The sequence below is a fragment of the Camellia sinensis genome, chromosome 7 (assembly GCF_055761805.1).
Source record: "Camellia sinensis isolate YWXY chromosome 7, ASM5576180v1, whole genome shotgun sequence".
Classification (NCBI taxonomy): domain Eukaryota; kingdom Viridiplantae; phylum Streptophyta; class Magnoliopsida; order Ericales; family Theaceae; genus Camellia; species Camellia sinensis.
The window spans coordinates 41,322,924-41,342,582 of NC_138967.1; the positions used below are offsets into that span (position 1 = coordinate 41,322,924).

Consider the following 19,659-nt stretch of genomic DNA (forward strand, 5'->3'; position numbering starts at 1 on the left):
CGTGCAGTCCTTGTTTTGCCACTAACGGTTTACCGCGTGGACTGGTTTGTTAGGAAAGCTTGATTTGTGTTTTGCCGATGCAAGCGAGCATCCCTTGAGACTTGTAAGACTTGATATATGAATACAGTTCATCTCTTGTTTTGATAAGGTTTTGATGTGTTTCGCTCTGGAAGGATCCCGGCCAATATTCGTATGGTCTTGGCATATTTTGTTTGGAAAAGACTTCGGCTATATTCATGCAAAACCTTTATTTCTAGTACCATTCACTGAGTATCCGAGCTCACCCTCTCTATATATATGTAGGTGATGAGCAGGACATCGGCGACGCCTAGAATGTGTTTTTGAAAGCTTGTTTTGGATCCATGGTTTCCTCGGCTTTGTTTTGTATTCACGTCGGCGACGTCATTTCTTTTATGTCGGCGAATCTTGAAAATCATGCTTCTTGGCTTGTATTCACTGTATTTTGTATATGTCGGCTCGAGAAGCCTTTTGATCAAGATGTAATACGTATTTTACCTTGTTGTATTCAAATTGTAAAGCTTTGTAAAGATGTATGCCATTTCATTGGACTTACGCACTGCTCTTATGGACCACTTGTATTTTGATTTATTGCTTCCGCATTTGTGAGCCCCACATACTATACTCTGATTGTGTTAAATTTTTGAAAGTTGGCCTTCGGTAATCTCGGATTACTGGCCATCACGGCACCAAACTACTCGGGGCGGTTTGGGGTCGTGACAGAATGGTATCAGAGCACAAGTTCCTCAGTATACGATATTCACACTTTGAGTCCTAAAGAGCATAGGATTTCCCTTAGAAAGATGTTAGGATTGCATCATGGTGCTTGCTATTTGAACGAGGTGTGCATTGTCTTGACATACCTATTTGTTACTTGCCTACATGGTTATTTGCTTATTTGTTTTAAAGTCACACTTTGCATGCTCATAGCATCAGGAGGAGAGGTAGACCTCCAATTGGCCGGGATCAGCCCGAAGACAGATTGGACAGACTGGAAAGATTAGTTGAAGGTTTGGCCCGCGAGTTGAGGCAAACAAGACAGCAGTACGCTAGTGCTACGTCGACTCAGGCCGAGCAGACCAACGGCCGAAATGTAGTTCCGCCTCCACTTCCTCCAGTGCCGCAAGTTCCTCTGCAGCCAGCCTTATATGGGGATGGCACGATAGCTTTGATCAGGGAGTTCAAGAAAATGAAACCACCGAGATTCTCTGGGGTATAGAGCCAATGAAGGCTGAGGCATGGGTTTTGGAAATGGAAAAGTTGTTCGAGATTTTTCCTAGCACCAACGCTTAGAAGGTGACGTTGGCAGCATTCACCTTAGATGATGACGCTCGCAGATGGTGGATGATGGTTCGAGAAAGCAATCCAGATCTGACCTGGACCTGATTCTTAGAGTTGTTCTACAACAAACACTTTCCCCTAAGTGTTCGAAACCGCAAGGCTACCGAATTTCAGACCTTGACGCAAGGCAACCGAATAGTGGTGGAATACGACCGCGCTTTTACTGAATTGGTGAGGTTTGCACCTCACATGGCCAACGATGAATACATGAAGGCCAGGAAGTTCGAGAGTGGGCTTCGCGGACCGATTCAAGACCGGGTTAACTTGCATAATATGCCGACTTACGCCGAAGTGTTGGACAAAGACATTTTGGCCGAAGCTAACTTGAATCGATACCAGTGCTCGGGGGAGAACCAGCGAAAGAGACAGAACTATGACAATCGCCGAGCACAGCTGGGCACCAAGAAGAAGACGAGCATGGGCAGTGCTGGTAACCTAAGGCAGGAAGGTAATGCTAAACCGACGTGTTCGGATTGTGGGAAGCAACATTTCGGGGTCTGTCGTCGGACGTCCGGAGCTTGTTATGAATGTGGCGAAATGGGTCATTATGTGAAGGATTACCCTAAGACAAAGGCTGATAACAACAAGAAAGGTGAGAATATCTCGGGTTCCGTCCAGCAGGGTAATGTTGGAAAAGGACAGATGAGACAGGGCAGAGTATTTGCGCTAGTACCAGGAGACACTCAGAATGCTGAGACAGTGGTGTCAGGTATACTCCTAATTTGCTCCCAAGATGCCTATGTGTTGATTGATTCGGGTTCTACGCATTCGTTTGTATCTGCTAAGTTTGCCGAGAAAATTAATAGAGAACTAGAGCCCCTTGATTATGTATTATCTGGGTCTACTCCATTTGGGAGATCTATGATTGTTGTATCCATTTATAGAGCATGTGTTGTTGTGATTGAGAATGTTGAATTGTTAGTAGATTTAATGCCTCTAGACATGACTCATTTTGATGTTATACTGGGAATGGATTGGTTAGTCGCAAATCATGCATCTATTAATTGTGTTTCGAAAAGTGTCACACTGAAACCCCCAAACCTAGCCGAGGTTATTTTCCAGGGTAAAGGGATAGTGCCCCCACCTTACTTGATTTCGTCCATTAAGGCCTATAAGTTAATTCAGAAAGGGTGTCGAGGCTACTTGTGTAGTATACTGAGTGATCAGAATGGAAATGTTAATTTAGCCGACATCCCAGTTGTTAGTGAATTCCCCGACGTCTTCCCAAACGAATTGCCTGGCCACTTAGCCGATAGAGAGATAGAGTTTACTGTTGATATCATGCCGGGAACCCAGCCGATCTCCAAAACACCCTACAGGATGGCCCCAGCTGAACTTAGGGAATTGAAACTGCAATTACAAGAATTGTTGGATAAGGGATTTATTAGGCCGAGCACTTCACCATGGGGAGCACCTGTTTTATTTGTTAAGAAAAAGGATGGCACACTCCGTCTTTGTATCGATTATAGAGAACTTAATAAGGTCACTATCAAGAACAAGTACCCATTACCTAGGATTGATGATTTGCTTGACCAATTACAAGGAGCACGAGTCTTTTCTAAGATCGACCTTAGGTCTGGTTACCACCAGCTTAAAGTTAAAGCCGAAGATGTTGAGAAGACTGCTTTTCGGACAAGATATGGCCACTACGAGTTTTTAGTAATGCCTTTTGGGGTGACTAATGCCCCTGCTGCATTTATGGATTTAATGAACAGAGTCTTCAAGCCATATTTAGATGAGTTTGTAGTTGTCTTCATTGATGATATATTGATCTATTCCAAGAGTAAAGCTGAACATGAAAATCATTTGAGACTTGCCTTACGGATTTTGAGAGACCGGAAATTGTATGCTAAGTTTAACAAGTGTGAGTTTTGGCTTCCTACTATCTCATTCTTGGGTCATGTGATTAATGAAGAGGGTATCTCGGTTGATCCTAGCAAAATTGAAGCCGCAGTAAATTGGCCGAGGCCGACTAATGTGTCCGAGATTCATAGTTTTCTGGGTTTAGCAGGTTATTACAGGAAGTTTGTGAAGGATTTCTCAAGGATTGCAATTCCATTGACGCAATTGACTAAGAAGGGAACACTGTATGAATGGACTAAAGATCGAGAGTCAGCTTTCTAGGAACTGAAGACGAGGTTAGTTACAGCACCAGTACTCGTACTTCCATCAAGTAACAAAGAGTTTCATATCTATAGCGATGCTTCACATAAGGCCTTGGGTTGTGTGTTAATGCAAGGGGGTAAGGTTATAGCTTACGCATCTCGTCAGTTGAAACCCCATGAGAAGAACTATCCTACCCATGATTTAGAATTATCGACCGTGGTATTTGCTTTGAAGATTTGGCGTCACTATTTGTATGGAGCTTCTTGTCAAGTTTTTACAGATCATAAGAGTTTAAAGTACCTGTTCACTCAGAAAGAATTGAATTTGAGACAGAGAAGGTGGCTTGAGTTGTTGAAAGACTATGATATGCAAATTCAATATCACCCAGGTAAAGCTAACAGCGTGGCCGACGCCTTGAGCAGGAAGTCAGATGGAAATTTGGCGTGTTTGACCATGACAGCAGTAGAGCCGACTATTGTTGATGAGGTAAAGACAAGACAGATGGAGGATAAATTCTTCAAGAAAGTAGCCGAGGAGATTGTCACAAAGCCGAGATTAGGGTATACCATCGAAAATCAAGTACTCAAGTTTGAAGGAAGGTTATGTGTGGCCGACATCCCAGAGTTGAAAATGAAGATTTTGCAAGAAGCCCACAACTCCAAATTTGCCGTTCATCCAGGAAGCACCAAGATGTATCAAGATGTGAAGCGGACCTTCTGGTAGCCAAATATGAAAAGAGAAATAGCCGAATTCGTGTCCCAGTGTTTGCATTGTCAACAAGTGAAAGCAGAACATCAAAGACCGGCAGGACTTCTTCAACCTTTGCCGATTCCTGAGTGGAAATGGGAACACATCTCCATGGATTTTGTGGTGGGTTTGCTGAGGACACAAAGAGGTATGGATTCAATTTGGGTTATCGTTGACAGGTTAACTAAGTCAGCACACTTCTTGCCAGTTAAAACTACGTTCAATGCCGACCGACTTGCCGGACTGTATATGAATGAGATTATTAGACTTCATGGTGTGCCGGTGTCCATTGTATCAGACCGAGATTCGAAGTTCGTTTCTAGATTTTGGCAGAGCCTGCAAGGAGCCTTGGGAACTGAATTGAGGTTTAGCACAGCTTTTCATCCCCAGACTGATGGGCAAACAGAGAGAACCATTCAGACACTTGAGGACATGCTCAGAATGTGTGTATTGGATTTCAAGGGAAGTTGGGAATCGCATCTACCATTAGTAGAATTCGCATACAACAACAGTTATCAAGCCAGCATTAGAATGGCGCCGTACGAAGCTTTGTATGGAAGGGAGTGCAGGTCGCCGATATGTTGGACCGAGGTGGGAGATACAGCTTTGATTGGCCCCGAGTTAGTTCGAGGAACGACCGAAAAGATTAAGCTCATTCAGCAGAGGATTAGAACCGCGTAGAGTCGACAGAAGAGTTATGCCGACCAAAGGAGAAGGGAACTAGAATTCGAGGTTGGGGATCATGTATTTTTGAGGATCTCGCCGATGACAGGAGTTTCAAGATTTGGAAAGAAAGGTAAATTAGCACCCCGATATATTGGACCGTTTGAAATTCTTGAGAGAATTAACCCTGTTGCCTACAGACTTGCTTTGCCGCCAGATTTAAGCCAAGTCCACAATGTGTTTCATGTTTCGATGTTAAGGAAGTATATCCGAGATCCACTACATATAATCGATCATTCTGGGATTACGGTTAATGAGGATTTGGGCTACGAGGAGGAACCAATGAGGATTATTGACAGGCAAGTGAGACAGTTGAGAAACAAATCGATACCAATGGTAAAGGTCGAATGGAAGGAGCATTATGGCACAGAAACCACGTGGGAAAAGCAAGAGGATGTGAGAATCCGTTATCCGGAGTTGTTTATAGAGTAAGGTAATTTAAGTTTGGGGACCAAACTTCTTTAAGGGGGGTAGACTGTAGCAACCCTCACCTTACTCTTGTCATACTTGCATACATTCATGTATGATCTCGTCTTGTTATGTTGTTTTGCAAGTTTTGCCTTGCCTTGTTTTGTTTAAGTGTTGCTTGCATGATTTTGTTCCTTGCTTGGTGTGTAGCCGAGGTCATCTTGAGCTTAGTTCACCTCTGAACCTTTGTACTTAGAATTGTTTTGGAACCACTTGGTCGACCCCCATCTTCACCCCGGGCATGTTGCCGAGATGTTTTGCACTTAGTGATCCTTGTCCTTGGGCAGGTTTGGCCTAGACCGAGGTGTGGCACACCCAGGCCAAGGTGTGGCACAGCTTAGTCAAGTGTCGTCCTCTCTAGCCGATGTCTTTGTTACCCTGTTGCCGAAGCTTTAACTTTAGCCGATGTCATTACTTGCCGATGTGTCTTGCCTTAGCTTGCTGAATACGCTTTGTCATAGACTTGTCTTATCAATCAGTCACCTTTTGAGTTAAACCAACCCGGTAGCGCCACGTGTCCGAGCTGAAGGTTAAGTCAGCCGGCAGGCCTGTGAACATATCATTCTTTTGTATCATTTTGTTGCAAGTTTTGTTCTTGAAGAGAGAGAAGCTCTAGAAGAGAGAGAAGGAGTTTTAGAGTGAGAGAGTAGATCTTTGAGTTGATCTTTGGAGTTTGAGCCGTTAGATTCGAGCTTTGGGGTAAGAATCTTAATCTACTCTGGTTGTTGTTATTGATCATCTAGCTGCATTGCATGATCGAATTCGTTTTGCATGTCATGGATCGATTTGAAGTTGGTTTCGGAAGAGAAAGATAGTATTCATGTGTTCTTGAAGAAAAGTCTCGTTTTGATCCGAAAGTTTGGAACAAGAACCATGTTTTGTGTTTGTTCTTGCATGACCTTCTTGTATGGGTACCCAGGTCCATGTTTTGAACTCATGGAATGAAATCTCTGATTTTTGTAACAAGTTATGATCTTTGCATTCATCTTCTTCATGACCATGTTCTTCATGTTCTTCAAAGGGAAACCCAGGTTTTCCCGACTTTGCTTTTGAATGAGGCCATCGGGACCACACCTCGGCAAGGAGGTGTAGGACCTCGGCAAAGACCTGGTTGGTACCCAGTGTGTTTTCATGGGACGGAAGCAGTGTTTAAACTCCCAACATGTTTTGCTTGTTATTGACTTGGATCTGGTGAGAATGCCGGGATCATTTGCATGCATATAAAGCTTGTTTTGAGAATGTGATTGCCATGTGATTGTAGGTCCTTGATCTTTGCTTTGAGCCTACACCCGAGGAGATCTATGTGAGTGGTATTTCTAATAAAGCTATGTTATACTGTTTTAATAAATCTTGCTTTGCTTTGTTTTGACGAAAGTATTTGTTAAGCATGAATGAATAGCTCCGTTTTGATGTATCAAGTATAAGCTTTGTTTTGATGTCATCCTTGAAAAGTCCCTTGTGCTGGAGGACTCTAAACTTTCGCAGCACTAAGTATAAAAGGATACGGTCCTTTCTTGGAAAGACTATCATGTTAAAGCGGGCTACGGGCCTAAGTAACACAAGACTATCGTGTTAAAACGGGCTACGGGCCTAAGTAACGCAAGACCATCGTGTTAAAAGGAGCTACGGGCTTAAGTAACACAAGTCCCTTGTGCTGGAGGACTATAAACTTTCACAGTACCTTGACTAATCGATTACGGATCGTGCAGTCCTTGTTTTGCCACTAACGGTTTACCGCGTGGACTGGTTTGTTCGGAAAGCTTGATTTGTGTTTTGTCGATGCTAGGGAGCATCCCTTGAGACTTGTAAGACTTGATATATGAATACGGTTCATCTCTTGTTTTGATAAAGTTTTGATGTGTTTCGCTCTGGAAGGATCTCGGCCAATATTCGTATGGTCTTGGCATATTTTGTTTGGAAAAGACTTCGGCTATAGTCATGCAAAACCTTTATTTCTAGTACCATTCACTGAGTATCCAAGCTCACCCTCTCTATATATATGTAGGTGATGAGCAGGACGTCGGCGACGCCTAGAATGTGTTTTTGAAAGCTTGTTTTGGATCCATGGTTTTGTCGGCTTTGTTTTGTATTCACGTCGGCGATGTCATTTCTTTTATGTCGGCGAATCTTGAAAATCATGCTTCTTGGCTTGTATTCACTGTATTTTGTATATGTCGGCTCGAGAAGCCTTTTGATCAAGAAGTAATACGTATTTTACCTTGTTGTATTCAAATTGTAAAGTTTTGTAAAGATGTATGCCATTTCATTGGACTTACGCACTGCTCTTGTATTTTGATTTATTGCTTCCGCATTTGTGAACCCCGCATACTATACTCTGATTGTGTTAAATTTTTGAAAGTTGGCCTTCGGTAATCTCGGATTACTGGCCATCACGGCACCAAACTACTAGGGACGGTTTGGGGTCGTGACACATACTCATGGTCGATCACAAAATCATATGCTCCCTTATATTCCTTAATTACAGAACACAAAATTTTAAGTTTTCTTTCCTCCACCAATCAGAACACACACATGGGCCACCCTAGGACCAACCAACTTCTCTGTTGCTACTGTCATTGAAGCTCCAGTCACTTCCAGTCGCTTATTGGCCTAATGAAAACGTGACACATGTTTCTGAAATACTGTAAAGAAAAATGTTTGGTAGCTTGAATTTCTGTAGCCCGAATGGCTCGAATGTATCAAAATTACATCGTTTTACACCAAAAATGACGTGGTTTTGGGATATTCGAACATTCAGACTACCAAGTATTGTTGTATTGTAAAACTGATGGAGAGTTGGCGTTGTCTTACCTTTTTAGTCTATATCCTCTCTGCTTATTTACTATTCCACTCTCACTCTTCTCTCTCTCTTATTTATTTTTTATTCTCTTTTTGCTTTTTCCTTCTATCTCATCTCTCCATTAATTTTTTACAAAGTCAGTCATGGGAACAAGATCCTACAGCGGATCCATCGTGGATCGATTTTGTAGCAGTGTTTCTAATTGAACACCAAAGCATTGTTTCTTTCAAATTTAGAGTTACAAAATTACAATGTCAGTCATGGGAAGAAATTATTTTGTTGTTCTCAAGTTCCCTGTTTTTCTTTTTTTCTTTTTTTCTTTTTGGTTGATAGAAAACTGTACAATCTTCCATTTTGACAATGCCTATAATATGAATTACAAATTGCAGAATTTGAAGAAAAAGAACTTAGAAAAAAAATTGCAAAATTGTTCCAAATATCCCACCAAAGAGATTTGATGAGTGAAATAAAAAAGATAGTGTTGTGAGTTGTGAACTGATTGTTGGTCTTGATGTGAATAGGGGAGGGGGAGATGGTGGTGGTGGCTATGGAGTCAGTTGTGGTAGTGATGAAGATTCCATTGAGTTTTTGGGTGTAATAGCGATGGGAAAACAGTGAGGTTGGTGTTGATGCGGGTTGTTCTCAGTGGAGAGACAGTAATGCTGTGTTTGGTTGGGAGATTTGGGGACGGATTTGGATATGGAAAGGGAAATGGTGTGTGAATCGGATTTCGATCCCGTAGACGTACCTCAGATTGAGGGAACCACGTAAAAATTCTTGTGTTGCTTTTGAACTAATTTTTCCGCATTAGTTTTTAAAGCAAAGCCGTGGATTGATTTGGTTGTCTCAAGAAAGCTACATTGAGAAAGTTCTTGAGAGGTTCAACATGAATAAAGCAAAGCCGGTTGGTTGTCCACTTGCGGGTCACTTCAAGCTTAGTTCGAATCAATGTCCTACAAGTGAGAAAGACAAGGAAGAGATGCTGAAAGTTCCTTATGCTTCAGCAGTTGGTTCTTTGATATACGCCATGGTTTGTACAATGCCGGATATTGCTCACGCCGTTGGTGTGGTGAGTCGGTTTCTCTCTAATCCGAGTAAAGAACATTGGGCAGCGGTAAAATGGATTCTAAGGTATCTTCGAGGAACTTCGAAGGTATGTTTGTGTTTTGGGGATGGTAAGCCGATGCTTGATGGTTCACAGATTCTGACATGGCTGGTGATGTTGATTCTAGGAAATCTACTTCGGGGTATTTGATGACTTTTGCAGGGGGAGCTGTGGCATGGCAATCAAAATTACAAAAATGTGTTTCTCTCTCAACTACCGAAGCTGACTTTTTCGCCATTACGGAAGCTTGCAAAAAAGAGTTATGGTCGAAGAAATTTTTGCAAGAGTTGGGTTTGAAGCAAGAAAAGTATGTGCTTTATTGTGATAGTCAAAGTGTTATTCACTTGAGCAAAAATTCTAATTTTCATTTGAGATCGAAACACATTGATGTGAGATACCATTGGATTCGTGATGTGTTAGATTCGAAATTGTTACAACTCGAAAAGGTTCACACAGATGATAATATTTCAAATATGTTGACAAAGACTTTGTCGAGGGACAAACATTTAAAGTGTGGAACTTTGGCAGGTATGGTTGATTTCTCCACCTAAGTCGGTAGGGGGAGAATTGTCGGGTATACCTCCTTATTAGAGTGTGGGGCCCAATTGGTTTTGAAAAAAGAGTTTGATTTGGTTTAGTATTAATTATAATATATTTTTATATATTATATTTAATTTGTGGAGACCCAATCCAATTTGGAAACAACTAAGGTTTGATAATAAACCCTAGATTCACAATATTTTAGGGTTTTGTCTTTGCTCATTCCGAGGTGTTGCGGCTGCTACAAGTTGTGTTGATTAAAAAATCAATTTGGTGGGTTAACAAAGTTTATTCATATTTTTTTGGTGAGATAGTCCTTGTGGAAACATCAATTCAGTGCTCTGTTTCGGCTTGGGTAATTAATTTAGTGGCAACAAATTGGTTAAGGTGTGGATCTTCGGTTAGTTGCTCTGTTTCAGCTTATTTGGGTTCGTTTTTTTGGGTCTTCTTCACTTTTGGTTTCTGAAGATTTTTGTTCATCTATTTGGTGAGGTCTTTCCTCTTGTTTATTTGTGAATATTTGGAATTCACCTAAGGGTGGTTTGTGAGACAATTCGTGTCTCGTTTGTAATCGTTTGGAAACTATTTGGTTGATAATGGAATCGGATTTCGATCCCGTGGACGTACCTCACATTGAGGGAACCACGTAAAAATTCTTGTGTTGCTTTTGAACTAATTTTTCCGCATTAGTTTTTATTCCCATTGATTGATTTACTTGTTGAGAATCATCGATTTTTCCTAACAAAACTAGGTGAAATGTAAGTATATTTTATTCTCATTTCACTTAGCTTTTCTATTTTTCTTTTCAAATCTCTTCCCAAATCCTCCAACCAAGCACAGTGTAAGAGATTAAGAAAGGAGAAGGTAGCAATGGTGAATGTAATGAGATCTCCATTTTCTTTTTTAAAAAAGGAGAGATGAGAGAGAGAGGAGGGGAGAGAAAGAAAAAAAGAGAACATCATGATGTGGAAGAGAGGGGAAAAATAGAGTAAGGTAAAGAACCGCGTCATCTCAGTTATTTGTTTATCCAACTTAAAAACACGAAAGTATGTCATTGGACCACGTCAACGACTGTAAACAACCAGAGCATAAGACCACAGCAAAACCGTGCCTTGTAATGGAGCATGTGATGTAATATGGACAGATGGGTTGGTATTAGGATTAACATGGGCCATGTGGTAGACTGCTGTAAAGACACAATAGGGAAAGGTCCCAGCACTAACAATATAGCTCTATATTTTAGCATTTCAATTCCGCGTAGTGCCATTATTGTTTGCATTTCTTAATTTTCATAGTTTATAATGTCTTTCTTTGGATTTTTTTTTTCTTTTTTTTTTTTACGATAGTTGTAGGTTTTACACCAATTAGATTTGTAAACTTTCTCTGTTTATCAGTAGAGTAGTGTGGTGTAATGGGTTTAAGAATACTCTATTATCCAAAAACAAAATCCCTCTCTCTGTCTTCCTCTCCTTTCTTTTATATTGTTTCCCTAGTGACTCTCTAAGGGCCCACTGCTCCCTGTTGGGCTTTGACTCCATTCATGGACCCTCTATATGGCCTATGGGATAATTGGCTCAGACGGCCCTTTAAACCTGATTTTATTCGGCTTTGGTCCACTGAACCTGATATGGCCGACTTGCCTGTGACCATGGATTCAGCGTGTTCCGCCGACTCATACTATGCCAGCCGAGGACTCAGTTTCATTTATTCGGCTACACAAGTAGTTTACTACATTTGTTTAGTTAATCTTAAGTTCCACACTCTACATACATAAGAAAGAACCTTTGCGGTATTCCCCTTTTTGACACAAACATGTGTTTGAATTATAAGTTCGATCAAGCGCACCATTCTCGTTTGGATGGAAATCAAAATCTCAAATCTCACAAAGCGGTCAATTGTTTTTGCAAACATAAATCAAGAACAAAGCATGCATGTGCTATAAATGTTTCACCATTGAAATGACTATCATGAATGTTAGAGGAAAATTTTGAATCCTTTTTGTTATGAATGTTTTTATCTTTTATAGACTTAGTTTTGTTTATTTTGATGGGATAGTTTATTTTTGTTTATTTTTGTTCTTCTTGCAAAAGAAGTGTATTGAATTTCATGATATATTTTTCTTTTTTGATTATAATATGACTTAATTATGGGGAAAAAAAAATGACTATCATGAAAAGAAAGAAACAATGTTGTGTTAATTAAACACTCTCTTCCCGTTTTCTTGATGAGGACTACGATTTTAAATAATATTGAGGTCTATATTAGTCTTGGTCGCAAATTCGCAGTATGATGGTTAGGAGTATTGAATATTATATCCAAAATTGAGTGGTGTGATCAAGATTGATCCTGACTTTTTGAAAGCTCAAGGCAAACTTAAAAACTAAAAGCCCAGCTCTAACTTTTCAAAAAAATATGAAGGCCCAGCTCTCACCCACATAGACACACACAAACACACAAAAATGAAAGCCCGGCACTCACACACACCCACACGCGTAAAAATAGAGTTTGATTTTTGTAATAAAATAAATTTTAATTTTTTAATTTTATCAATCTAAATAATAATTTTGACTATTCCTTCATAATAGTAAACAATGATTTTGTTTGTAATATTTTTGTAACAAATCAAACCTGAGGATAAAGATTATGATAAAATTATTATTCTATTCTAATCATAATTTATTTTCACAATAATTATTATATTATATTTTTTAAACAATTTCATATTATTTTCATAGTTGACATTAATCATAAGAGGAGGATTCCCTCCAGTCTAGCTGCAGGATGTTGTTTGGGTCCGTGAGGTCGACCATGAGTCCAGTTTCGATGATCTGAACCGTTTATTTTGTCGGATACTTTGTGTATTTCATCCACACTAAAAATTAGGTCGATCTGATAATTGTAACTAATTCAAATTTTCAATAAAAAAATAGACAACAATTGTATTTTTAAAAATAAACCATACATTTTTTAGTGACAAACGTAATAAGTTACAATTATCCGATCGACCTAATTTTTTGTATAGATGAAATACATGAAATACCTGACAAAATAAATGGGTCAGATCATCACGAGGCCCCTGATAAGCCCCATGGACCAAAACAACACCCTCTAGTCCAAATTTTGGACTGGAGGGATCCTCCTCCTTAATCATAACCATCGAGATTGACGAAAAACATAATTGTTGGGATAAATTTGAATTTTTTTGATTGTTAACCTTATTAATTTATTCACATTTTTTCTTGGCATAGTAGATTGAATTATAAAATTTGATCAACTTCAATTGTTTTTTTTTTTTTTAAAAAAAATTCTTTCTCCCGAAGCAATTGTATAGTCAAATAATATTCTATAAATGATTCATATATTTGGCAAACAGCCATCCATCTTTATTTTTAAATAATTCACCAATTCAATTATTATTATTATTATTAGTTTCTTAAATATTCTGCAAATCTTTATTTTTAAACTACTAACATTATAATATAGTGTTTGGTTCACTAAAATGAGTTAAATTGAAAGGAATAGTTATTCCTTATTTCCTTTATAGAATGACGATTCCCTTATAATGGTATAGAATTGCCCTTTTATAAAATTACTATTCCCTTATAATGATAAATGGTGATTTTGTTTGTAATATTTTTTTAATAAATCAAACTTGAGGACAAATATGATGATAAAATAATTATTCCATTCAATTTCAATTCAACAAACTAAATATAACTTAAAATCAAAATAATTAATCAAATATAATTTAAAATCAAAATTATTTTGAAACTCTATTGTGTTTTGAAAAATTGGTAAAAAGCTGACTTTTTTACTTTTTGACTTTTTTGGTGGCTTTTTTAGCAAAACGGCTGATTTCTTTGTGACTTTTTTGGGAGAACTTGGTGAAAAACCAAAAAACTAGCTTTTTATCAAGTTGCCAAATTGTTCCGAAATTTGAAAATCCGAGACAAGAATCTTGTCCGCTATGATGACCGGCTTTGTCATGCATTTCTTTCCTTTGTTTTCTTTGGAAATTGTTGATTTCGGATGTTTCCTCTTTAATTCACATCCTTATTTATTTTCGGGTTGCCTTTCTTTCGTTCGGAGGGTGCGTGGCCGAGTCCGGAGTGCCTGGAAGCGAAACGGGACTTTTGGGTGACTGGGCCAAGGCTGCACGTACGGGGCCCAAGGCCGCACGTGTGGAGAAGGGCCACACGAGCGGCGGGAGGGGCCGCTCGAGCGGTGGAGGTTGAAACCCAGAATTTTGCATTCTGTTTAAAACACACGAGCTGGGGAAATGGGTCGCATGAGCGGTGGGGTCAACCGCACGAGCGGTGGAGGCCGCCGCACGTGCGGGAATGAGCGCCACACGTGCGGCCAACTGGGCAGTCTGAGCTCTATTTTTTTATAACTTTTTGGTCCGAATATAACATTCATTATACACACTTCTCTCTCACTCTAAACCCTATTTCTCTCCCCCTTCTCTCTTGAAAACTTCCTCAAGCTTCAAAACACTTTGATTTTGCAAATTTTTGGGTCAAGATCTTCATCATCTTTCTCTAAATCTTGAAAATCCAAAGTTAGGGCTTCACTTGGGTGGTGGAAATCTAAGGTTTCTCTCATCTTTGAGGCTAGGGTTTCATCTCACCTTTCATCAACAAGCTTGAGGTAGAGATTCTTGAGTTATATATGCTAGTTTTGCTATTTTGATGATGATTTAAGAACCCTCTTCTAGTTTTGATGATTTCAATTTTGTGATTTCAAAAATGTAGAGATTTTCTTCAAAAGAGGGTTTTTCTTTAAACTTTCAAAAATTTGGTCAATCTTTGAGGGTTCCATTTTGTTGACCTAAGAAAAATGTTTTGATGAGGGTTTTCACCAAGAAATAAGGGGTGATTGTCTTGAGGAAAAACTCTAGAATTTGGGGATTTTGAGGAAACATGTAAATGCTTGTGAAATCCTTTATTATTTTGTGTCATTAAGATGAATGAGATGTTATTATAGCATAACCATTAAAAATATTTGAACATGTGTTGTTGGAAAGTGGTGAATGACTATGTATCATGAATATGAAAATTGTAAGATCTTGGGATTATGTTGAAAACATCATATTACCGTAAAGAGGCTAACTTGTTGTGGTTTGTGCATGGTGAGAGTTTGTTGTTGTGAGGAATTGATGGCACATGGATATTTTGTGAAATGGCTTTGAAAGAGAAGAAATGAGAAATGGGATTGATTGATATTGTTGTAGAGATATCATGAGAATAGAAAGGTGCTACGTAATAGTAATTATTGCATCATGTTTAAATTGAATATTACTCCCTCCGTCCCAAAATATTGATCCCTTTTGGGGAATTCAACTTTTTTTGGTAGTACACTTATTGCATTTGAAAAAAGTTGATTTTCTAAAATTACCCTTTTGATAGTACATTTTTTGAGAATATCAATGTCATAATTGTACTTTTTAAATTGTTTATTAATTTAAAAGAAGGGCAAAATAGGAAATTTACATTATTTTTATACTTGATTTATAAAGAGGGACTAATATTTTGGGACAATGAAAAATGGAATAAGGGACTAATATTTTGGGACGGAGGGAGTATCATTATTGTGCATCTAGACATGCGTTGGAGAAACATTTATTTTGAGAAAGATTACATTGTAATGAGAACTATGATAACGTGTATACGGTAAATACGTGGTAAGTCCGGATAGGGGGTGTAGTTGAACTTGATAAGTTGGCCTGAGCGTCCATGGTGAAAGACCAAAAAACCGCGCGGATAGGTGTCGAGCCTTTCGGTTAATACCGGTAAAAATGACAGTTTGGTAGTACTCGTAGAGCCTACTTGCAGACACCAACCTATGGATTACTAGTATCGTATTTACCGCCCTGATTGATTTAAATATTGGTAATTGTGAAATTTATGAAATTGAAAAATATTATGAAGAACTTGATGATTTCCAAATTGTGCATTGAAATAAAATTTTCCTTCATTATTGGCACTCGCATGGCACTACATATGCATTTTTTAAAAATGTTGAGGGAATTGCCATAACTGTATATACTTTGTGAGAACTCTCTACTGGGCTTTATGCTCACCCCTATGGGGTTTGGTGCACGTAAAGATGTGGTGATCCCGCCAAGTTGAGGGCGTGGATTTATTTGTGAACAGTAGATTGCTCTCTATTTTGTTTGTTATTTTTGTAAAGCCTAGGGCTAATGTGTATGGGTCCGAGAGACCATTTTATGTAACCAGGCCATTGCCTTGGAACTTGTAAGCCCTTAAGGGCCTTATTCATTTTGATTTAATGATTTTACATGCTATAGATTCATGTAATAGTCTGCCAATGAATGCATTAGCGCATGTGAGATTATTTTTGTAAAACATTTGGAATTATGTAAAGGAACATGGTTAATATCTCATTTTGGAAGTGGGTTGACGTAATAGTTATGTGGGATTATTTTGGGGCGTTACATTCGCCTTGCCTCAAGATTGACCCTGGTCATGCTTGTAAACTGTTAATAACCATCAACCACCAAATGAAATAGAATATTATATATATATATATATATATATATATATTTGTAGTTGTTGAACAGTCCATGTCTGAGTTCAGATCCCCTCCTTGAGAATCCTACTTCATTTCCTACTTGTAACGGTTGAGATCAGCCTTTGCACATCCAACAACCATAAATATATATAGATATATATATGAAATTGAAATTTCAGTTTCCCGCACAAAACAAAACATAGCTTATACAGATGTTATATAGATTTGATACGCACTCTCACACAGCCTCACACTCACCCATTCTCCTTTGTCGAACCCACCTTCACCGGCGACCCAATATCGGCGGGGACCCACTCTCGATACCGTTGCAGATCCAACAATGGTGACTCACTCTCGACCCGATACAAATTATGTCTGCTTCGCAAACCAGAGTCGTTACGTTCTTCTCCTCTACCTCACCGAACCCGTCGCATCGGCAGACTCTCTCTACAGTGACCCACTCCTCAAACCGAACCCATTGCTTTGCCTTCATTCTATCTACCCTCACTTCGCAAACCAGAGGTTAGTCTTCTTCATTGTCTCTATCTCTGTAATTGATTATTTGAGCTTCAAACTGAAAATAGTCTGATAAAGCAATATTTGTCAATTAACAAGATTATTTGAGCTCAAACATACATACAATACCGTCCAACTGAACCCATTATTTGAGCTTCAAACTGAACCCATTTGTCTCTATCTAACAAAAAATTAACAACCACATTATTTGCTTTGCCCTCATTTTTTGTTAATCACAAATTAGCAACTAATGAGGTTGTTAATAATGAGGACAAATGGGTTGAACAAATTGCTAATTTGCTAAATGGGTTAACCCATTATTTGCTAAATGGGTTAACAACCTCATTATTTGCTAATTTGTGATTATTTGCTTTGCCCTTATTTTTTGTTTAACAACCTCATTTGAGCTTGTTTAACCCATTATTTGTAATTAACAACCTCATTATTTGCTTTGCCCTCATTTTTTGTTAAGCTGAACCCAATGTTAAAACTCAAATAATGTCTCTGATAAAGCAATTTCAGTTTGAAGCTCAAACATGCATACAATACCGTCAATTGACAAGATTATTTGTCTCTGTCTCTGTAATTGATTATTGATTATGTTTGATTGAGCTTCAAACATATCCTCTTCCCAAAAATGTGTGTTTGGAATTTTTTAAAAACTGAAATTAGTCTCTGGAATATTTTTTTGTGTTTGGAATTATTTTTTGTGTCTGGAATTGTGAAGACATAGAAGCAACTAGGGTCACTTAAGGTCAAATCAAATGAAGTGTGGTATCCCAATCAATTGGGGTCGACTATAGGATTCACAACAAGATATTGTATCCAGTTCTAACAAATTTTTAAACTATAGATAAAAAGTCAAACTAAATTTAATGATGGCTTCATGGGTTTTTAACAAACTCTAAATTATTTATAAAACAAATAGAGCATGAAAATATAAATGAAATACTACCAGTATACTGAGGACATAGAAGCATGAAAAACACAGTAAATCATTGCCAAATGAAAATAGTGTCTGGAATTTTTTTTATCTATGGAGTAGATATTGTGTTTTTTTGTCTCTAAAATAAAGATTTAATTTATGTAGCTAAGATTTTATTTATATGGATTTTCAGTTGCATTTTGATATGGATATGGAACCTGAGAATGATTGTGCTTGGAAGCCAAAATAGGGAATGACATTTGATTCTGAACAATGTGCGTATGATTTTTATAATATATATGGAGGAAGAATGAGGTTTAGCATAAGAAGAGATTATTGTAGGAAGAACAAGTTCACTAACTAACTTATTTGTGGACTTTTGGTTTGCAACAAGGAGGGATTTCGGAAGGTTGACAAGCGAGACCCATTGGCAAAAAACCCTAAAGCTGAAACTGGAACTGGTTATGAGGCTAGACTTTATATTAAATTAGATGAGGGTACTGGGAAATTTGTTGTGATTGATTTCAAAGAAAAACACAAGCATGATCTTGTATCACCCGAGTGTGCCCACATGTTGTCGTCACAAAGAAAGATATCGACTACCCAAGCAATTGAGTTAGATTTGGCGGCACAATCTGGTCTTCGTTTAGGCCAGTCTTTTGAACTCATGGGTAGGGAAGCTAGTAGGAGGCAATGTCTTGGGTTTACGAAATTAGATCAAAAAAATTATTTGAGAACCAAAAGACAACAAAGTTTAGCATATGGGGAAGAAGGCAATGTGTTGCAATACTTTAAAGAAAAATCTTTGTAGAATCCTTCTTTTTTTTATACTTTTCAATTAGATAATGAGGAGCATATAATGAATATGTTTTGGGCCGATGCACAAATGATCATGGATTATGCCCAATTTGGTGATGTTGTCACATTTGATACGACTTACAAGTTAAACAAAGAACATAGACCCTTTGCATCTTTTGTGGGATTCAACCATCATAGGGAAATAGTTATATTTGGTGCAGCCTTGTTGTATGATGAGATTGCCGAATCGTTTGTATGGTTGTTTCAAAATTTTCTAGAGGCTATGTCAAGAACGACACCAAAAACTTTGTTCACCAATCAAGTACTATCTCTACACCCAAACCAACTCGCGGTAAGATTGATGCAAACAAGACCAAAATGCTAAAATTTCCAAGTTCTATAATCATTAATTCCATAACTACATTCATCAAATTTCTATTCATGAAAACTATCTAAAATCATTGCATCTATAATCATCAAATCCATAACTACTTTCATCAAATTTCCATTCATGAAAACCATCTAAAATCATTGCATATTTTCATCAAAGCCAAAATGCTACAAACGCTGACAATACATCCGTTAAGTTTCATAAAATCCATAATAACATTAGTCAAATTTTCCAGAAGCCAACCAAACAATAAGTTACATCATAAAGTACAAAATTATAGAAAATACAATGAAATACACCATCGCCTTTAAATTATTTTCTATCCTTTCAAGCCTTCGACCATAGTCATCATTTTCATTTTCCACGCCATCAAGCCTCATCCTTAGCTCGTTAAAGTCTTCTACTATAATACCATCAAAAGCTCTAGTGTTGGAACGGATTGTGGACGTAACATCTTCATCATCTTCATCCACGAACTTGAAGTAATTGCAATGGGCAGTGTTACTCTACAATGCATGACAATCAGTTAGTCGAATAACACTAATTAATTTTTCACTACTTACATATTTAATATTTCCAATACATACTTACATATTTTGATGGGCAAACAAAGAACAAACTCCCTTGATTTCGATTCTCATTGGTTC

General features: G+C 38.2%; 1 protein-coding gene across 1 annotated transcript; it reads left to right on the top strand.

Moving 5' to 3' along the window:
• The first annotated feature begins 1,896 nt into the window (after nt 1-1,896).
• LOC145795754 (protein FAR1-RELATED SEQUENCE 5-like) lies at nt 1,897-18,634 on the top strand. Its single transcript, XM_082880636.1, has 3 exons — nt 1,897-1,951; nt 3,854-3,951; nt 18,218-18,634. Exons 1-3 carry the CDS (start codon nt 1,897-1,899, stop codon nt 18,632-18,634), a joined length of 570 nt encoding a protein of 189 aa, XP_082736762.1.
• Nucleotides 18,635-19,659: the final 1,025 nt, after the last annotated feature.

Bases quoted from the DNA above. Each gene is read 5' to 3' on its own strand.
- LOC145795754 (XM_082880636.1), top strand. From the start codon at position 1,897: ATGGGTCATTATGTGAAGGATTACCCTAAGACAAAGGCTGATAACAAC. The intron at 1,952-3,853 runs GTGAGAATATCT...AATATCACCCAG, and splicing joins GGCTGATAACAACAAGAAAG to GTAAAGCTAACAGCGTGGCC. The intron at 3,952-18,217 runs GTAAAGACAAGA...GTTTGCAACAAG, and splicing joins AGCCGACTATTGTTGATGAG to GAGGGATTTCGGAAGGTTGA.